Source organism: Bos indicus, chromosome 3 (assembly GCF_029378745.1).
Source record: "Bos indicus isolate NIAB-ARS_2022 breed Sahiwal x Tharparkar chromosome 3, NIAB-ARS_B.indTharparkar_mat_pri_1.0, whole genome shotgun sequence".
In the NCBI taxonomy this organism is placed as follows: Eukaryota; Metazoa; Chordata; class Mammalia; order Artiodactyla; family Bovidae; genus Bos; species Bos indicus.
This window is the reverse complement of record NC_091762.1, coordinates 78,556,647-78,578,672: the sequence shown is the minus strand read 5'-3', so window position 1 is coordinate 78,578,672 and position 22,026 is coordinate 78,556,647. Positions and strand designations below refer to the sequence as shown.

Below are 22,026 nucleotides of genomic sequence, written 5' to 3'. Positions count from 1 at the left end.
CAAGTTATTTCACCCCTCTGAGTCTCAGTTTTCATGTGAGCTCGGGGATGATTAAATGAAACAATGTTGTAAAGGTGGCCGTCACAGACTAGGCACTCAACAAATATTAACTCCCTATGTTGCCTTCACAGATATCTATGTCCCTTCTATATCAAGGTAAGTGTCGGTCTGTGCACATACTTTCTTTAGTTTTTATTGAAGTAGAGTTGATTTACAAAGTTATGTTAGTTTCTGGTGTACAGCAAAGTTATGCAATTTCATATATATATACATACATACATTCTTTTTCATATTATTTTTGTTATGATTTACTGCTGCTGCTGCTGCTAAGTCGCTTCAGTCGTGTCCGACTCTGTGCGACCCCAGAGACGGCAGCCCGCCAGGCTCCCCCGTCCCTGGGATTCTCCAGGCAAGAATACTGGAGTGGGTTGCCATTTCCTTCTCCAATGCATGAAAGTGAAAAGGGAAAGTGAAGTCGCTCAGTTGTGTCGGACTCTTAGCGACCCCATGGACTGCAGCCCACCAAGCTCCTCCGTCCATGGGATTTTCCAGGCAAGAGTACTGGAGTGGAGTGCCATTACAGGACATTAAATGTCATTCCCTCGTGTGCATATACTTTAAAAATAGAAGTACCTCAGTCACAAAAGTCTGACCAGGATGTTTGTTAACCATTCTATCTGCCTAGGCATTTTAGGAATTTGGCCAGGAGTAAATTTACAAAAAAAATTAAAAGGCTCCCAAATTTTGTTGTGATTTCTTTGGAACTCAATGGCATTGATAAGGATATTATTTGTTTTATTAACTGATGTGAGTCAGGTAGATGCTCTCTTTTAAGATTAGAATTCTGATAAGATTGCCTTCATGTACAATACAGTTTTGTTTTTTAAAGGACTCAACTAGAGAAAAGTTAAAGAAACAAAAGAATATGAACCTAAAAACTTGCTTTCTACCTATTCTTCCCATTTAATGTCAGTGTTTTTGGAAAGGGGGCATTTCTCTCACATATTTGGAAACAGGGTTTTTTGTTTTTTGTTTTTGCTTTCCTGATATCTTTGATACTCTTCCCCGACTCAGGGCTGAATCCAAACTGCTCAAGCATTTCCATCATTTTCTCCCCTACTTCCACTCCTTTTTCTTTTCTGCCTTAAAAAAAAACAAACAAACAAACAAACAAAAAAAAAACCCTTAAAAGGTAGGTAGAAGACTCCTGTCAGAACTTTTAAAAAAGTAATATATATATTTCCCACACCTGGAAGAAGTTCCTTCAAATGTCATTAGTCTCCTGCAAAATAACTTTAGACCTCATGACCAGGATCAATCAGGGAAGTTTAGTAGCTGAACTAAAGCAGACAACCCTGGCTTAAAAACTGGGCAAAAGAAAACTGGGTTATGAAAAGTGAACTATATAAATAGCCAGTGGCAGTGCCCATAACAGAATACAAATCTGCTGCTATATTCCATCTCAGTGCTCTTCTGTAAGGAAGGGCTAGCTAACCTCCCTACAACATTTTAGAAGTCCAAGTTATTCCAGTGAGAAGTCAGTTATTTATCTCTATGAAAAGCCTGGTAACTGTTACAGCAGCAGCAACCCACTGATAATACAAAACATATCCTTCTCTCTCCAAATGAGAGAACCACTAAGAAGAGCTCACATCCTCACTTCAGGAGAAGCCTGGAACTAGAAGAGTCTGCCAGGATGGAATTATGCAGGAGGAGAAGGCTGGAACCAGGAAGCAAAACCTCCTTTTAAGGAAACAGGTAAAGGAGTCCCAAATGCAGGAACAGTAGATTCAGGAGCCAGGCAGAAGTGGCTAGACCAAAGTCCTCTCTGAAGCCAGACTCTGAGCTGCATCACGGCCCACCCCAGAGACTGTATAGACTCTGGTTTGATGTCAGAAGGTACAGTAAAATGGGGTGTGTTACACAAAAGGAGGCTGGCTCAAGAGTTATGTAACCAGTACGATGACATATGCTGATGGGATATGAAAATAAAATTAATTTATTCCTCTATTCACTTTTACTGGACTGCAGTTAGGGAAACTTGGAAGGCAATCATGGACTGAATGCTTCACCAGCTGGATAATACATGGCAAGTTTCTCAGCCCGTCTATGAAATGAAATTCTCACAGCACCTATCTCAGAGAACTGTTAGATTAAGTATGGCATACTTAGGGCAATGCGGAGGATAAGACTAAGCATAAAAAAATATTGTCTGGTATTTGGTTATTATTATTACTAGTTGGATACCTGTTACAGACCAGGCACTGATAAGTACTGACACAACTATAAATAAGACAAGTGATTTCTGCCCTCAGACAGCTGAGAATCTAAAGTGGCAATGGCTACATATGGTTCACTTAGGCTACATTATAACTAATTAGTCATTTACTGAATGATAATTCATTAAAGGGTGAGAACCTGGACTCTGGAGTTCAACCCATCAGGGCTGAAATCCTTCAATGACATGAGCTGTGTGACCTTGGCAGAGCCATATGAGTGAATGTACCACACCTCTCTAGAGCACAGCGCCAGGCAAACAGAAACAGGCCCAATGCATGTCTTCAGAATGCATTAGACTGAAACTTTCTAAGCCTCAGCCTCCTCATTTATAAAATATCGATAATAAAGGAACTTCAGGGCTTCCCAAGTGACTCAATGGTAAAGAATCCACCTGCCAATGCAGGAGACACAGGTTCAATCTCTGATCTGGGAATTCCATCATAGACTACTACTCAGCAGTAAAAGGGAATTCCCCAGTGGCTCTGCAGGTAAAGAATCCGCCTACAATGCAGGAGACGCGGGAGACTCAGGTTCTATTCCCGGGTTGGGGAGATTCCCTGGAGAGGAAATGGCAACCCACTCCAGTATTCTTGCCTGGAAAACCCCACAGACAGAGGAGCCTGGCGCGCTGCAGTTCAAAGCATCACAAAGAGTCAGACATGACTGAGCCACTAAGCATGCACATACCACCCTAAGGGATCCACAGTCAGCAGGAAAGAGGTACCAACTACTGGTACATGCAAACCACAGAATCTCAAATACAACACGGAATCTCATGCAATATGTTGAGGTCAGACAAAGAGCTGCATAACATTTTGTGTCATTATACAACATTCGGGACACCATATGGATACAAAACAGATCTTTGCAGGGGAGAGAGGTTCAATGAAAAAGGACACAGGGAGATCTGGGAGGTATTAGAATTGTTTTATACCTTGAATACGGCGGTGGTAGTTATATAACTGTATTGCATTTATCGAAACTCCCAGAACTGTACAGGAAATGGGGGTGGGGTGGATTTTACTGTATTTAAATCATGGTGTTTGTTTTTTTTTTAATAGAAGGAAAAAAAAGAATCATAGATAAAAATAAACTCCAAAAGTTCTATGAATTCTAGCCTGGGCAGTTATGGAGATGCTGGGGTCATTATTTAGAAAGCCTGCATTACTTGGGCCAAAGACACAGGCCAGAGGCCAACTTCTGGTGAAAGCACAGAAGTACATTTTGTCACCACCCTTCACCACTCATTCATTCATTCCCCACTCGCTCTGCTTTTTTGAGCTTGAGTGAACACACAGTAATTGGCCACTGGAAAAAGGCACTTAGGGAAGTTGGAGATAGCCAGGCTCTTAACAGAGTCCTACTGGGGGACAGGAAAAAAAAAAAAATCAAATTGGAGCCTGAGAACCTACCAATACAAACCTCTTGCTTCCTAGAATTGAATCCTATCAGAAAGGACTATTTAACTTTTCCTGAAACAGCAAAAAAAAAAAAAAAAAAACCCCAAGCAGGATGAAGGGAAGCTAGATTCATCAGAGTACTCACAAGTACAGTTTTATTAGTGATTTCTTTCAAAGTGCAATCAGCCAAGGATGGATTCATACCATTTTCAATCAATGTGAAATCTACTAAGTAGCCAATCTAAGTTTGGTTTTTCACATTAAAAAAAACAAAAAGTAATGTTCGTAATCCATGAGTCCACTTACTAACTAGTGTAAGATGGGAAAAAACCCAAAACCATAATTTTTAAAGAGGAAAAGTGAAAGAAAAAAAAAGGCAACATATACTTTCCTTTACAGACACTGAAATGCAAGTTGTAAGGGAAAGAAATGGTATTTGAAACACAAGGTCATCTGGACTCTAATCCTAACTCTGCAAATAATTTGAATGCTGACTGGCAAATAAGTATCCTACTTACTCTCCTTAACTCTGTAATGAAACAGAGATTAAAGAGATATGGCCTGTAAAATTTATTACAATAAAATGTGAAGGCAATTCGAAATTATTAAAAATACTACATAAGGGAAAAGTACCAAGGACATCATTATCAACTAATCTTGCTAGCAAAACAGTACTGTTTAACCAGAACTATAATCACCTCTTAACACAAAAACAAACTTTCAAGACTTTAGATTTGACATATGTTGGGCTGACACATGAAACGTTACAACATACTCAGGCACTGAAGTTTTTTTTAAAATAGCCTGCAATGTGGAAAAAAACCCAATATTTCTTATAAGATACTATGTTATGAGATTTAACTGCAGACATCTGAAAATGCAAATAGCAGCTCTTAACTTCATTTTAACCATCAAGTTCTTACATGAAGGAGACAAAAAAAAAAAAAAAAAAAAAATCAAGGCATTTCTGAATCAGGCCTATAATGTATCATAAAGACTCTTTAATCTAGATTTTTAGAAATGAAGGAAGCTTAGGCTACATGCAAACTCAGAACTAGTTCACCATGTTGATCCTTACATTCCTCACAACTATTAATGAAAGAAACTGATTATCTACTAAGCATAAATTATCAAGCAATGAATCAGGTACTTCATTCATTGGATTATTTCATTCCAACAACTCTAAAGATACAGGTTTCTAATGGAAATATGTAAGAAAACTGAAGATCAGAAAAAAACAACGCTTTCAAAATCACACAATTGTTAAGTATCAGAACTGCAACTGTGAATGAGATCTGAGACCCAACTGCTCGTCCTCCTTCCAGAATATGCCATCCTCAGGCATATTTACATATCCAACCTCTGAACAACATATCCAACCCCCACAAATAACAAATAATTTTCCTCTAAAAAGACAAACAATAATAATGGCAAATAAATGTCATGGAAGGGAAAATAATGAATTATTATCTTATTATTAAATCTCACACTGATTCATAAGAAAGGTGGAATAGGCATTATCACTTATTTACATTTAAAGATATAAAAGCTCGAGAGTTATATAATTTATTGTAAATTAAAAACATACTACCATTAAAGACCTTTATAGTTTTCAAAGTGTTTTTTTAATCACCAATCCATAGAGAATTCATCAAACAAATATTAAGCAATGACCAGAACTCATTCTAGGAGCTTGAAAAGATAAGTGAACAATACAGGCAGAGATCTATACCCTCATGGAACTTACATTGTAGCAGGGGAGATAGAAAATGCATAGTATACATAGAAATAAACAGAAAAATAGAATAAGAGGGCTTCAGAGCATCAGAAGAGGAAGAGCAGGTTGCAATTTTACATAAGGTGGTCAGGGTAAACTTCCATGAGTAGGTAACATTTGAGCAAAAATATATAGGCATACGGGAACCAGCCATGCAAGTATCTGGCAGTACAGTGTTCCAGGTAAAGAAAATATTTTGTCCAAACACCCTAAAGAGACAGCATGCCCTGTATTCGAAAAGAATAGCAAGAAGGTCTGTGTAGATGAAATAGAGTGGGGGAGAAGAGAAGCAAGAGCTAAAATTGAAATTGAAGGGCAAGCGAGGGACAGACTTTGTAGGGCCTTGTCAGGACATTGGGACATAGAGCTGCTGCTACTGCTGCTAAGTCGCTTCAGTCGTGTCCGACTCTGTGCGACCCCACAGATGGCAGCCCACCAGGCTCCCCCATCCCTGGGATTCTCCAGGCAAGAACACTGGAGTGGGTTGCCATTGCCTTCTCCAATGCATGAAAGTGAAAAGTGAAAGTGAAGTCGCTCAGTTGTGCCCGACTCTTCTCGACCCCATGGACTGCAGCCCACCTGGCTCCTCCGTCCATGGGATTTTTCCAGGCAAGAGTACTGGACTGGGGTGCCATCGCCTTCTCCGTGGGACATGGAGAGGGGAGTACAAAGAACAGCGACATGTTCTGACCTAGCTCTGACAAGGAATACACTGTCTACTCTTGAGAACTGACTAGGGGTGAGATGTGGGGATGAGCCAAATCAGAGATGCAAGTATAGAAGACTAGCAGTAATCTAGGCAAAAGATGTTGGCGGCTGAGATAATGATGGAAGGAATGCAGATGGTGAAAAGTGATCTTTTTGGATGTATTCTGAAGGTAGAACCAATCGAATTTGCTAACACACTGGATGTTGGGTACAAGCTGAAGAATTGAGGATAACTCCAAGCCTGTTGAATTGAGAGGCCAGAAGGATAGAGTGTCACCAGTTGAGATGTTCAGGCTGTGGGTGGAACAGACTTTGGAGGAAATACAAGGAGTTCAGTTTTGGACATGTCAGCCAGAGATGTCAAGTGAGCTAATTAGATATACAAATCTGAGTTCAGAACAGAGGTCTTTAAAATTTGAGGGTTTTAAAGCATATAAATAGTATTTAAAGCCATGAAATTCAAAATTCTCAAACTAAAAAAGCTCCTTCAGGCAAGTTACCCTCATCATTGTTAAAGATGAATGAAGTCTAAAGAAATGCAGTGATGTGTCCAAAGTAAGATGCATATAAAGCAATATAAAGAGAGTTGCTATTCTTTAGCCTGGAATTTTCTTAAGAACACTGCACTGACATCTAGCACAATAAATAAAAGATTATTCTTTCAAGGCTAAGCAAAAGGAGTTCAACTTCCAGAAAAGACTCCCCAAAAATTGTGCATGAAATATGAAACCACTTTCTCCTTTTTCCTTAAAAAGCATTATCAAAAAGACATTAATTGTATAATATATTGTAGGAATTCCACAAATGTCTGTTTAATAACAAGTGAACAAATTTGCCATTAAATAGTCCAAGCTAACTGTGACTATTTGACAATCTAAATCTGTCTGTCCAACTGATTACAGTTAAATATTTTTACTTACCTGATATTTAAGCCAATGAAGTTTGTCCAAGTGAAAATATAATCTCCACCAAAGACCATTCCAATATAAGTTATTAATATATTCTAAAAAGAAAAATGGCAAAATACTGTTACACAGGTTTGAACTTTTTCAATATTCAAATAAAGTCATCCACACAATGACCCAAACATATATCCTTAAATTACAAAAGCAAATAAGAGAAACTAACAAAAACCCAACGATCCTAAAATGAGTGTAGCATGAGTATGAACATCAACTAACAAACAATAACATCAGTCTCTTCCTGGTCTCTCCAGAAGCTAAATGCTTTCACCAATACTAAAGAATACTAAAAAGATCATCAAACTTTCCCCTTCCTTGTGATATGGGCCGACAGTACAAATCTAAATAAAGAATCACTGTTATTACCAGGGCTATTTCTACACATTTAACAAGTTCAAAAACAATGTTTTTTTCCTCCCATAGACATAGCAGTTGACTTTGTGAGGGGAGAGTGAAGGAAAATCTGCTTACAGGCAAGTATCTTTCCCTTTTTTTTGAAAGGGAAAAAGGGGATGATGGAGAATTTACCAACTCAAAGACTATTTCTAGAGGACTCTGTTGGTATCTTAAAAAAACAAGGGGAAGTCATCTCAAAGTATCAAACATAAAATCACTTCTCCCAACTCCCTTAATCTCCCAGGTGTAAACACCTGCTTATCTTGCTCCTTTTTCAGCTTGTGAGATCTTAGTTCCTCAACTAGGCCTCCCCTGATGGCTCAGAGGGTAAAGCGTCTGTCTGCAATGCAGGAGACCCGGGTTTGATCCCTGAGTCAGGAAGATTCCCCCTTGGAGAAGGAAATGGCAACCCACTCCAGTACTATTGCCTGGAAAATCCCATGGACAGAGGAGCCTGGTAGGCTACAGTTCATGGGGTCGCAAAGAGTCGGACACGACTGAGCGACTTCACTTTCACAACTAGGCCTCAAACTGGGCCCACAGCAGTGAAAACCTCTGGCTCCTTTTTAATTATCCTCAGACCACAAAGATAAAATAAAAATTTCCGAAGTTTAAGCTCTTATTCAATTCTTCCCTAACCTTTTTTCCATTCTTAAGTCACTGACTCCTGTGCTATTACAACTGCCAAAACGGTAAATGTCACACATATTTTTAGTACCTGGCCTCTCTTAGATTAGGCCTACAAAGCAGAAAGTAAAGTGTTTATCGTGTTTTGAAAAGGCCAAAAATAAACTTCAAAATTATTCTTATAGTGGAGTAGTACCCTGTGAGAGAGCATTAAAAATTATGTTGGCCTCTTCCAGGTCTAAATATAGAGGAAAAAAAGTCACTTTAGAGCAAATTTTCTTATTATTTGAGAGGGGAAAAAAAAAAATACCACGTAACTGTAAACAAGGCTGGTAGGCAACTTGGGAAAATGCATTAACAGGACCCCTCTTGGAATAGAGAGATTTAGGGAAAAGAGAGATTAGTCAGCATAAACTGCCCAAGAATTTCAGAAAAGGAAAGAACAGAGAATCCAATCTTTTGCTCAGTATCAGTCAGAAGTCAGAAAAACTATATATTAAAGCATCCTAACCAAGATTTTCTATCAGAAGACACACTCATGCCCCCCAAGTAGAACTCACCAGGAGGGTCTGTGCTGGGAGCTCAAAACGAAGACCACAATTCTGAGCCTTTAGTTTACCTGAGACTCAGCAGGAAACCCTGATGACTTCCATGCCCTGCTTTAGAGATTCTGATTCAAAACATCTGAGGTGGGCCTAGGACCCTCCACGTTTAACAAGTTCTCCTAAGTAATTTTACCACCACACTTAAGAGAAACAAGGAATGTTGACCCAAGGGTTTAGTGGGTTAGGTTCTTCAAGCACAGAAGGCAACTTAAAGCCTGCTGGAGAACAGTGACTGAACAGAACTACCCAGGTTGTAACTGGGAGGCTAAGGAAAGAAGCTCCACTCTGGCCCAACTCCAAACCAGCAAGGCTATCAGGGTACTCCCATCTGTCTGAAGGTATAACACATCCTTCAATACCTTAGCAGCTGTGAGAAGCAAGAGCAATATAAACCACAGTTGACCCTTGTACAAAGCTGGAGTTGGGGTGTAGTGAAAAATCTGAGTATAACTTATAGATCTGTGTGTGCATGTCAGTTGCTCAGTTGTGCCCAACTTTGCAACTGCATGGACTGCAGCCCACCAGGCTCCTCTGTCCATGTGATTCTCCAGGCAAGAACACTGGAGTGGGTTGCCATTTCCTTCTCTAGGGGATCTTCCTGACCCAAGGATCCAACCTGGGTCTCCAGCATTGCAGACAGATTCTTTACCATCTGGAGGCACCAGGAAAGCCCAACTTACGGATGGCCCTCCTTATCTGAGATTGGGCATCTGTGGATTCAGCAACCACAGATGGTACAGTACTGTAATATTTACTACTGAAAAAATTCGGCATGTTAATACATTATTGACTGGGGATTTTTGCAGACACTAACGCCTATGGCTGACGATTTGTTATGTAAGTGAATACAGAAATGTCTCTGGTCAATAGTTTTTGGGTAACAAAACATATTAATATGTCTCTGGTCAATAATGAGTAAAGTGGACCCTAGCAGTTGAAACCTGCTTTGTTCAAGGGTCAACTATAATCAGATACTCCAGTTTTTTTCCTCCCTCTAGAGTTTAGAAGTAAAACCATTCCCTTTGGACTGAGTAAGTTCATATCATTCTGTGGAGAGGAGGAAATATCAAAAGAAAAGCACTGGACTTAATGCTGATGAGAGCATTACTGTATTCATACCTCACACTGATGACAATGAAAAATGTACACTAAGAAATTCTAAGCAATTAGGTTTAGTTATTTGCTAAATAGCTTTCCCATACCATCCTTCTTCTTGGTTAAAAACAAGGCACCAACTGTCCTGTGTCTCGTGTTCCTGCTGTTTTTATTCTGAAGAGGCAAGCCATCTACTTTGCTCCTGAAGCATTAACTTTACAAAACCCAAACAGGGCTGGAGAGGTAATTTGGGGCTGAAACAATCTCAAATTTGGGGCTGAAACTATCTTAAATTTGGGGCTGAAACTGTCTCAGCCAGCCCAGGCCTTCAAATGCTTATCTCTAGCTTTCATAGAAGTCACACAGTTATTACAGCTTAATTTAGAATTCTATTCACACCAAACGCTCCAATTCTATGTTTGAAATCGCAGACCTTCTGAGGCTTTAACCCAAATCTAGTTCTAAAATGAGGTCTGGTATCTATGAATACAACTCCATGGCGGGTACAAAGGGAAACACAGCACACCAGGACAAACTCTACTCTGCAATCCCTTCCCTCATGACTGACAAATGAGGCACCAGAAGTTAAGCCCCAAGGGGAACTGTGCTGTTTCCTCCAAATGATCAAGGACCTACCTCTCTCTATTGTGCTCTTTTAGAAAGTGTATACCCGTGGCAGATTCATGTTGATGTATGGCAAAACCAATACAATATTGTAATTAGCCTCCAATTAAAGTAAATAAATTTATATTAAAAAAAATTAAAAAAGAAAGCAAGCCTACCTCACTAATGCTTTTGGAATTCAGGGATGCTGCGGCCTCTTGGATCTTAAAGCACTAGAATCACAAATTCAGATGAAAGAGGCCTCAGGCTTCAAGCTGCTAACTGCAGCTCAATATTCAAGTCAATGTGGCTCTCCTGGCTGAAGACAAATGAGCCTCCCTCAAATAAAATGGATCGGGAGGAAATGACATCACTGGTAATGTCAGACACAGCTTTTAATAGTGGGCCATTTAAGGCTTGGCTCACGCTTAGGAAAACTCTTGATTAGCTTCTGGCAGGCATCCTTCTACAACGCAGCCAGAGCTCAGCGAGGAAGAGAATAATTCTCGTCAGGAGTTAAAGGGACAAACCCACCAGTTCCAAGCTGGTCACCTTTCCTGTCAGAAACAGGGCTGAATATCACTCTCCTTCCTCCCCTCTGAGATGACGCATTCTCCTTTTCTCACTCCTCAGACCTAAGCTGCCTGAAAGTGGAGATCATGTTCTCCCTGAGTTCTTCAGGATTGTTCTAGAAACCATCACCACAGTTTGTCAAACCAGCAAGGCAACACGTGAGGAAATAAGAATGAAAGGGTGAAGGCCACAGTCAGACTTATTTTAGAAAAACACTTTTCAAATAAAGCAGGCACCGAAAAGAATATAGTACCTTTTCAACTCACCTTAATACAGCCAACTATTGTAGTTGTAAGAGCAGAATTATACTGAGTGCAAAGTACTGTAGCATACATCAAGATAAATCTGGAAAAAATAAAGAAAAGGTATCTTATAAGTAAAATCCAACTGCTTGTTTTATAATAACCCCTAGCCTAGGGAAATGATAGTACATTTCACTAGACACTGCCTGTGAGCTTTCCCACCTCACTGCTGCTTCTATTGAAGCTTTGGATTTTTTTTTTTAATTTCATTAAAGAGAAACACATGTCCATTTAATGATCAAGTGCTTCTCCCAGCTACTGCACTAAAATCTTGAAACCACCGTTCACAATCATGAGTCATCTTTTTAGATCATAGTCCTAATTCACCTAACTGAGATACAAAGCTCAGAGCTTACAGACCCTGGCTCAGGTATATATGTAACATGAGGGCAATATGATTCTGGACCAGGGTGAAGACAAGAGAGATACTTTAGGATGGAAGAAAAACAAGTGAGAACTACTTTAAGAGGGGATATAGTTCACTTAACAACAGTGGCAGCAGCCGGCACTCCCAGATTTTACAATGAGGCTTCTGAGCCTGACTCAGTACCAAGCTACCGTGTCATCTTTATTTTGAAGCATCCAGTCACTATGTAGCAAGCCTGGGCTAGATCCAGTCACGAATATCAACTGAAATGACTGGTTGAGGGAAAAAATACCATTAGGGAAATTTGGAGGTGAAGAGAAGAGGCACATTTGCAGATACCTCTTGCCTTCTTCAACATGGTAGGGAGAAGTCAGTCCTAAATTCAAAAGCTGCTACTACTGCCTACTAATTCTGCAAACTTAAGACAATTTATTTGAATTCTGAGCCTGTTTCTCAGGCAGTAAGGAGTAGGGGGCAACAATATCTGTCAAATGGTTAATGTAGAAATAAAATTAAATAATGCATGTTGAAATATAATGGTGCTTATCACATACTAGCTTACTGAATAAATATTTAGTTTTTTTCATTCATCCTTCTAAAAGCATGACTTTGAGATTAGTTTGGTAGCCCTGGGGGTACATTCCCAAGGATGGTGAAACCACTTGAGTCTGGAGGTTTATCCTAAGCTGATACATTCAAGAGACAGGAATGAGGCAGAAAGACACTAGACCAAATTTCTTTAGGAAAACTATCTGCTAACAAGGCAGCAAAGGCTTACCCCATCACACAAGAGAGGGTGAACTGCAGAAGAAAGAGGGTGTCAGCCCAGCCTTCAAAATCCAATGCCTGTAATAAACAAGAAAGCACCAGATTTTAGAGCAGGCCCTCCAAGTCGGCGGTATCATTCATTAATGAAAACCCTGTGTGGTTGCTCCCATCACACAGTCTTATATATACACTTCCATGCATCACTCCAAGGATAAAGAGTGATGTTCAAGAATCTCATATATATGGAAATGAATCAACAAGCAGTTTTGTAAGGTTTTCTCCTTTCCAAAATGTAACATGAGTGAGATTTTATATTTCTCCATGTTGGTACCAAGAAACTGCTATTTGCTTGAAGGCACAAGCCATGTCTTGCTAATTTCAGCAATCTTCCCAGATGGCTGGTATTAAATAATGGCTTTCTCAAATCTTAAAACATATTTCTTCCTTGTCATGTGTGAAAGCTCAAGTACAGTCTTAGTTACCTAAATTCAGTTGAGGTCTGTCCAAGGAGAATTACTATTTTAAAACAGTTGATTTTATAAAAGCAAAGTTTCTGTTGTTCCCCTTTGTTTCTAAGCCAAAAGTCAAAGGAATGAACAGAAACGACAGTGTGCATTGATCATCTGTCTCTCACCCATGAGGGAGTGTTTCTCTCTCAAGTACATAAATTCTCTTGCAATATGAGTTTCTCAAGCAAATCTGAGGAACATTCCACTTTTTATCTCTCTGCCAACCTGTCCAACTTCAACTCTTGCCACTTCAACACAAATCTCATAGCTCCAGGGCTCCAGCAATACCCGGCTCCTCGTGGTTTATAAAACATAACATGCATTTCACACTCACATGCCTCTGCCCGGAATGCCCTGCCCCTCGACATTCACCTGACTCCTGCTCACCCATCAAACTAGAAGCCAAGCAGTTCCTCTGTGGGGCATCCCCAGATCGAGAGCTCCTTCCCCTGGCCTCAGCACTACTCCTCTTCAGTACTTCCTTCTCTCTGAACTCAAGTCTTCCTCTACCACATCTACAGGCGGGGAGCTCCCTGGTGGGAGGACCCACTTCACATTAGTTGAATCACAGCATTTGATAGACAGTAGACATTCAACTTGTTTATGATTCTTTGTTGAGGCATAACATATAAAAAAAATTAAATTCACCAATTTTTAAGTGTGTAATTCAATGAGTCTTGACAAATGTATAGGCATGAAACCACCATTACAATCATGATAAAGAAAGTTCGGCCTAAAACCATAAAACCTAGAGGAAAACAGAGGAGAAAGCACCTTGGCACTGATTGTGACAACAATTTTCTGGCTATGACACCAAAAGAACAAACAACCAAAGCAAAGATAAGAGGGACGACATCAAACTAAAAGGCTTCTGCAAAGCAAAAGAAACAATCCACAAAATGAGAAGCCAACCTATGGGATGGGGAAAAATATTTGCAAACTACATATCTGATAAGAGGTTAACTGCCAAAGCACATAAGAAACTCGTATAACTCAACATCAAGAAAAACCCCAAACAATCCAATTAAAAAGGGGGCAAAGGAATTGAGTAGATATCCCCCCCCCAAAAAAAGGTATAAATGGATAACAGGTACATGAAAAGGTACTCAACATCACTAAAAAAGTGCAAATTAAAACCACAATGAGATAGCACCCCACAACTGTTAGAATAGCTGTCATCAGAGATGACAAGTGCTGACAACGGTGTGGAGAAAAGAGAATCCTTGTATATTGTTGGCAAGAACGTACATTTTACAGTCAGGATGAAACACACACACACACACACACACACACACAATGGAACATTATTTAGCCATGAGAAAGGACATCCTGCATTTTGCAACAACATAAACGGACCTTGAAGGCATTATGCAAAGTGAGATAGATCAGACAGAGAAAGACGGACAGAGTTTGATCTTACGTGTAAAAATCTAAAAAAGCCAAATGCATAGAATGAGAGCAGAATGGTGGCTGCCAGGCACTGGCAGGGGGAAACAGTGAGATGTTGGCTTTGTAACTTAGAAGATGTATATGTTCTAGGGCTCTAATGTGCAAAAACGGTTTTATGGTTAACAAAACTATGAAGTTTACATACTTGAAAGTTACTAAGAGAGTAGATCCTAAGTGTTTTCACCACAAAAAAAGAAATGGCAGGTATGTGAGGTGACGGTAGGGTTAACTCATGTTACTATGGTAATCACTTCCTAATACATAACTATCAAATCAACCGTTGTACAACTTAAACTTACACAATATTAAATGTCCATTATATCTCTGTAAAGCAAAAATATTTGCTAGCCTAGAAAGGTCCCTCCTGCCCCTTTATAGTCAATCCCTCCCCCATTACAGCCTCTGGGAACCTCTGATCTCCTTTCTGTTACTGGAGTTTTGCCATTCAATAATTTCATATAAATGGCATTGTATAGTATGTACTCTTTTATAGGTGCCTTCTTTAACTTGACATAATACTTTTGGTTCCTTCAGTAAATGTATCTTTTTATATGGAAATGTCAAAGTGTATTCCCAACAGCACTGTGTGAGAGTTCCCAGTGCTCTACCTTCATTTGGTTTTAAAAAACCAAAATAAACGGACCTAGAAAACTTGTTACTGTTAATCTGTTAGGGCTACTGTAGCAAAGTACCACCAACTGAGCGACTTAAAAAACAAAAATCATTTCTTACGGTTTTAAATGCCAGGAGTCCAAGCTCAAGGCATCAGCAGGGTAGGTGCCTGCTGAGTGATGTGGGGGACAATGCCTCTGCCCTAGACGCTGGTGATGTGCTGGCAATGTGGTGTTCCTTAGCTTACTGAGGCATCACTCTGATGTTTGCCTTCATATTTTCATGGCATTCTATGTTATTGTCTGTATCCAAATTTCCTCTTTTTCTAACCACACCAGTGATGCTGGATTAGGGTATACCCTACTCCATTACCTTTTCATCTTAATGAATTGTAATGACCCTATTTCAAAGGCACTGAGGTACCGGGGGTAGGACCTCAACATGACTTAGGGGAGGAACAACACAATGCAATTCAAAATACATTTCAATTAACTTTCGTGTATTTCCTGAGGTAGGGGTCAGGTTCATTTTTCTGCATACAGATGTCAAATTGCTATAGCACCATTTGTTGAAGAGATCATCCTTTCCTCATTGATTTATTCAGGTAACTTCAACAAAAACAACTGACCACATGGTCTATTTCTACTTCTTGATTCTCTGCTCTGTTTCGTTGATCTATTATTGTTCTGTCAAGTTTTCAGGGCACAGATATAGACATATTTTGCTAAACTTTTCCCTGAGTATTTCATACTTTTGAAGCTTTTGTAAATGGTACTATTTAGTTTCCAAAAGTTCACTGCTGGTAAATGACAGTTCAGTCGATTTTCACATGCTGACCTTGTTATCTTACAACTTTGTAAACTAGTTAGTTCTAATCACTCTTTTGTGAAGAGGAACTCAAAAGCCTCTTGATGAAAGTGAAAGAGGAGAGTGAAAAAGTTGGCTTAATGCTCAACATTCAGAAAACGAAGATCATGGCATCTGGTCCCATCACTTCATGGGAAATAGATGGGGAAACAGTGGAAACAGTGTCAGACTTTATTTTTGGGGGCTCCAAAATCACAGCAGATGGTGACTGCAGCCATGAAATTAAAGACACTCCTTGGAAGGAAAGTTATGACCAACCTAGATAGCATATTCAAAACCAGAGACATTACTTTGCCAGCAAAGATCCGTCTAGTCAAGGCTATGGTTTTTCCAGTGGTCATGTATGGATGTGAGAGTTGGACTGTAAAGAAAGCTGAGTGCTGAAGAATTGATGCTTTTGACCTGTGGTTTGGAGAAGACCCTTGAGAGTCCCTTGGACTGCAAGGAGATCCAACCAGTCCATTCTAAAGGAGATCAGTCCTGGGTGTTCTTTGGAAGGAATGATGCTAAAGCTGAAACTCCAGTACTTTGGCCACCTCATGCGAAGAGATGACTCACTGGAAAAGACTCTGATGCTGGGAGGGATTGGGGGCAGGAAGAGAAGGGGACGACAGAGGATGAGATGGCTGGATGGCATCATCGACTCGATGGACGTGTTTGAGTGAACTCCGGGAGTAAGTGATGGACAGGGAGGCCTGGAGTGCTGCAATTCATGGGGTCACAGAGAGTCAGACACGACTGAGCGACGGAACTGAACTGAATCACTCTTTTCTAGATTCTTTTTTCTCTGCATATATGATCATGGTTTTTATAGAGGTATTTTAAATTCTTCCTTTATAATCTCTTATTCTTACTTTCTTGCACTGATAAGGTCTTCTAGTATAATGCTGAATAGAACATTATATAAGAGTGGACATCCCTGCCCTGTTCTCAGTCCTAGAGAAAAGGTACTGAGTCATTCACCACTAAGTACAATAGCAACATATTATTTTGGTACATGTCCTTTATTGGATTGAGAAAGTTCCCTTCTATTCCAAGTTTGCAGAGAATTTTAAACCCATAAATGGGTGTCACTTTCATCAACTACATTTTCTAACTATTGACATGTTTCTTCCATTTTTGCAGTTGTTTACTCACTAAGTTGTGTCTGATTCTTGTGACCTCATGGACTGTAGCCTGCCAGGTTCCTCTGTCCATGGGATTTCCCAGGCAAGCATACTGGAGTGGGTTGATATTTCCTTCTCCAGGGCATCTTCCCAACCCAGGGATCGAACCTGTATCTCCTACATTGGCAAGCAGATTCTTTACCACAGAGCCACCAGGGAAGCCCTTCTTCTATTTTATTCTTGCCAATATGATGAATTATACTGATTAATTTTCCAGTTTTAAACTAACCCTAATTCCTGAGATAAACACAACTTGGTCATGAGATAGTGTCCTTTTCATATATTGCTGGATTTTTTTAGACTACAGTTTTTTTCTCTCCTTATAATTTTTTTTGTCAGCTAGTGGTAGAGGGTATGCTGGCCTCATAAAAAAATCATTTGGGAAGTGTTCCTTCCTCCTTTTCTACATTCTAGAAGAATTTATGTGGAATTAGCATTGTTTCTTCCTTAAACACTCCAGTGAAGTGATCAGGGCCTAAAGTGTCCTTTTTCATAAGGTTTTCAACTACAAATCCAATTTCTCTAATAAAGATGGGGCTAAATAGCCCTATTAACAAGGACTTTTAATTATTTTAACTAAATCAAGCAAGTTAATTATTTTATAGAGTAAGGCTATTCATGTTACCTATTTCTTCTTGAGTGAGCTTTTACAGTTTTGTCTTTCAAGAATTTGTACACTTCTCAGTTTTTCAGTTTATGGCATATTGTTCATATAATTCTCTTATCCCTTTAATATATATAGGCTCCGTAATAATGCCCTTTGTTCATTTCTGATGTTGGTAATTTGTGTATTCTGACTTTCTGTCCTGATTAATTGGCCAGGGTTTAGCACTTTTATTGATCCTTTCAAAGAACCAGCTTTCACTTTGCTTTTCCGTTTTCTATTTCATTGATTTCTGCGTCCTTCTATTTACTTTGGGTTTAATTTGCTCTTATTTTCTAGTTTCTTAAGGGAGACACTTTAGATCATTGAATTTAAATCTTCTTGTTTTTAATATATTTTAACTTCTAGTTTAATTCTGGGCTGATCAGTACACGTACCTGGATGGCTGCAATTCTTTTAAACTACCAAGACTTGTTTTACGGCCCAGAACGTAGTCCATGTTGGTGCACTGTTCCATGCGCACTTGAAATGAATGAGCGTCCTGTTGCTGTTTGACAGAAGTGCTCTACAAACACCAGTTAGGCTTTGCTGGTTGATGGTGCTGGTCAAGTCTTCTTTATCCTTAATGACCTTCAGTTTAGGTATTTTTATCAATTACTTAAAGTAGAATATTAAAATCTCCAACAGGTTGGTCTATTTATCCTCTCTGTGCTGTCAGTTTTTGCTTCATATTATTTTGAAGCTCTCTCATCAAGTATGTACACATTTAGGATTGTTATACCCACCTATACTAACCCTTTAGCATTATGGCATGTCCCTCTCTATGGTACAGTTTCCTTTATGTTTATTCTATTTAAGGTTTATTGACTTTCCTGTGTGTGCAGGTTTAGAGATTTCATCAAATTTGGAAAAAATTCAGCTATTATTTCTTCAAATTTGTTTCTGCCTCCCACTCAGCCCTTTTTCAGGACTCTAGTTACACAAATGTTAGTGCTCTTAGTATTATCCCACACATCACTAATAATCTGTTCATTTGTTTTCTAGTCTTTTTTTCTGTCCTTCATCTTGAACACTTTCTATTGCTGTTTCTTTAACTCACTGAACTTTTCTTCCTGTGTAGTGCCTGATCTGTTGCTTGATACTTTCTGCTTTATTTTTAAATTCTGATTATATTTTTCATCCCTAAAAGTTCCACTTAAGCCTTTTTAAATATATATATATATTTTTTTTTCTCTTCTCATCCTTTCTCTCTCAACAATCCTTTACCGCTTTCAATGTACAATTTGACACCTACTAAAACTCAATCATGCTCCAGACCCCATGGTGGGCCTCAGAGCACTGAGCTGAAGATAGTTCAGTTGAATTTGTTGATAATGAAGGGATAAACAGTGGCAATAAAAATGCACTGCCTTAACAGTTAAAAATGCACTGCCGTGTATTGTGGAGCACTTTATAGTTGGCAAAGTGCTTCTATATACACCCCATCATTTGATTCCTACAACAAGCCTGTGAGGTAGAAAGGCCAAGTCTTATTATTCCCAGAAGACAAAGAGTGACTGTCTTTAGGTAACACAGCTAATCAATGGGGGACTTAATACATTTCAAGCCCAATGTTCTCTACACTGAACATTAAACTCTATTCAGAAAAATGCCCCACATATATAGTGCACAATGCCCTTTGGGAACATAATAACTATATCTGTAGAATACTAAAAATAAATCTCATTGACATAATTCCATTTATATATAATTCAAAAATAGAAAAATAATTCTCCCAAGATGTTTTTTTTCTTTCCCTACATACTCAGCCTATCTCTGGAGAAAGCCAGTCAATGGGTCAGGCAGCCAGTTGCACCCCCCTGCTCTGCCACAGGAATGGGTCTTGGCTGAGACAGAACAAGCAGCAGCCATCTGAGAGTACAGCTGCAGGATAAATACAACCCTAACAGCTTTACAGTACAATGGAGTCCACTCTCCCTACCATAAAACAGCATTAAAAATAAATAAATAAATAAAATCCACAACTTATTAAGCTATTATGCTCGAGGCTAAGAAATATTAAGTAACTTTCTCCAAATTATTCAGCTAGTAAACGCCCATGCAGTCCTATAACTTATCATCTTTCCATCAGCACTACTGGGGAAAACCAAAGACAAGGCAATATAGTCTGAATTTTTTTCTCCCAGATGGTTCTACACGGTTACTAAGTCAAAAAGCCAAAGTTCTAATTCCAACTCTGCCACTAATGTCCTGTGAGGCCATTAGGAAGTCATTAACCTTTGTAAGCCTCTAGCTATGCTGCTGCTGCTGCTGCTAAGTCGCTTCAGTCGTGTCCGACTCTGTGCAACCCCACAGACGGCAGCCCACCAGGCTTCCCTGTCCCTGGGATTCTCCAGGCAAGAACACTGGAGTGGGCTGCCATTTCCTTCTCCAGTGCATAAAAGTGAAAAGTGAAAGTGAAGTCGCTCAGTCGTGTCCGGCTCTTAGCGACCCCATGGACCGTGGCCCACCAGGGTCCTCCGTCCCTGGGATTTTCCAGGCAAGAGTACTGGAGTGGGTGCCACTGCCTTCTCTGCTGCCTATGCTACAAATATAGACAACTGCTCCATCTATCTATCTCTTGTGAGAATCAGTGAGAGAATAAAATGCAGACACTTTAAATGTATACATAATTTACATTCAGAGAGAATATTCACTTTAACTTCTACCACTGTCATCTCTCAGTGATAGATGTGCAAGCAAATTTTTCTTCTCTTGAAGATAGGAAATAAAGAAGGCACAGTGAGAATGTACTTTGTTATTCAGGAAAAAAAAAAAAAAAAACTTTAAAACGTCTGCCTCTAGAAAACACTGATGAAGAGCTATTGTGAAGAAAATGACTTGCTTGGTCATTCTCTGTGATACAGAAGTAGATGCGCTCTCTGCCACAAGGCCAGCAATCTTCAATCCTGGCTGACTGGGGGTATGATTACAGACTGAACATACAAAGATGCTTTCTAAGGTTTCTGTCCTATTTTGAACAGTCTCTGGCTCTACAGGTGCTGGTAGTATAATATAAAACAAACCACGGGAATGAAAAGAATTCTGTGGCATAAGTTTAACTCAGATGACCATTATATTTACTACTGTGGGCAAGAATCCCTTAGAAGAAATGGAGGAGCCATCGTAGTCAACAAGAGTCCGAAATGCAGTACTTGGATGCAGTCTCAAAAATGACAGAATGATCTGTTTGTTTCCAAGGCAAACCATTCACTATCACAGTATCCAAGTCTATGCCCCAACCAGTAATGCTGAAGAAGCCGATGTTGAATGATTCTATGAAGATCTAAAAGACCTTCTAGAACTAACACCCAAAAAAGATGTCCCTTTCATTACAGGGGACTGGAATGCAAACATAGAAGTCAAGAGATACCTGGAGTAAGAGGCAAATTTGGCTTTGGAGTACAGAATGAAGCAGGGCAAAGGCTAATAGAGTTTTGCCAAGAGAACCCTGGTCATAGCAAACACCCTCTTCCAATAACACAAGAGAATACTACACATGGACATCACCAGATGGTCAATACCGAAATCAGACTGATTATATTCTTTGCAGCCAAAGATGGAGAAGCTCTACACTCAGCAAACATAAGACCAGGAGCTGACTGTGGCTCAGATCATGAACTCCTTATTGCCAAATTCAGACTAAATTGAAGAAAGTAGGGGAAACCACTAGACCATTCAGGTAGGACCTAAATCAAATCCCTCATGATGATACAGTGGAAGTGAGAAATAGATTCAAAGGATTAGGTCTGACTGACAGAGTGCCTAAAGAACTACGGACGGAGGTTTGTGACACTGTAAAGAAAGCAATGATGAAGACCATCCCCAAGAAAAAGAAATGCAAAAAGGCAAAATGGTTGTCTGAGGAAGGCTTACAAATAACTGTGAAAAGAAGAGAAGCGAAAGGCAAAGGAGAAAAGGAAAGATATACCCATTTGAATGCAGAGTTCCAAAGAAGAGCAAGGAGAGATAAGAAAGCCTTCCTCAGTAATCAATACAAAGAAATAGAGGAAAACAATAGAATGGGAAACACTAGCAATCTCTTCAAGAAAATTAGAGACACCTATTTTTGGGGGCTCCAAAATCACTGCAGATGGTGATTGCAGCCATGAAATTAAAAGATGCTTACTCCTTGGAAGGAAAGTTATGGCCAACCTAGATAGCATATTAAAAAGCAGAGACATTATTTTGCCAACAAAGGTCCATCCAGCCAAAACTTCTGAACGTTGGTATTGGAGAAGACTCTTGAGAGTCCCTTGGACAGCAAGGAGATCCAACCAGTCCATCCTAAAGGAAATGAGTCCTGAGTATTCATTG

The 22,026-nt window shown here is 39.5% G+C and overlaps 1 protein-coding gene across 1 annotated transcript in view; it reads right to left on the bottom strand.

Moving 5' to 3' along the window:
- SLC35D1 (solute carrier family 35 member D1) overlaps positions 1 to 22,026 on the bottom strand; it is a 47,889-nt gene that overhangs the window by 6,238 nt on the left and 19,625 nt on the right. The window contains exons 9-11 of the mRNA XM_019957302.2: positions 12,474 to 12,541; positions 11,293 to 11,371; positions 7,086 to 7,168 (exon numbers count right to left, since the gene is read on the bottom strand). Of these exons, the coding sequence (XP_019812861.1) occupies positions 7,086 to 7,168; positions 11,293 to 11,371; positions 12,474 to 12,541 (230 nt within the window). The remainder of the gene's footprint in view (positions 1 to 7,085; positions 7,169 to 11,292; positions 11,372 to 12,473; positions 12,542 to 22,026) is intronic.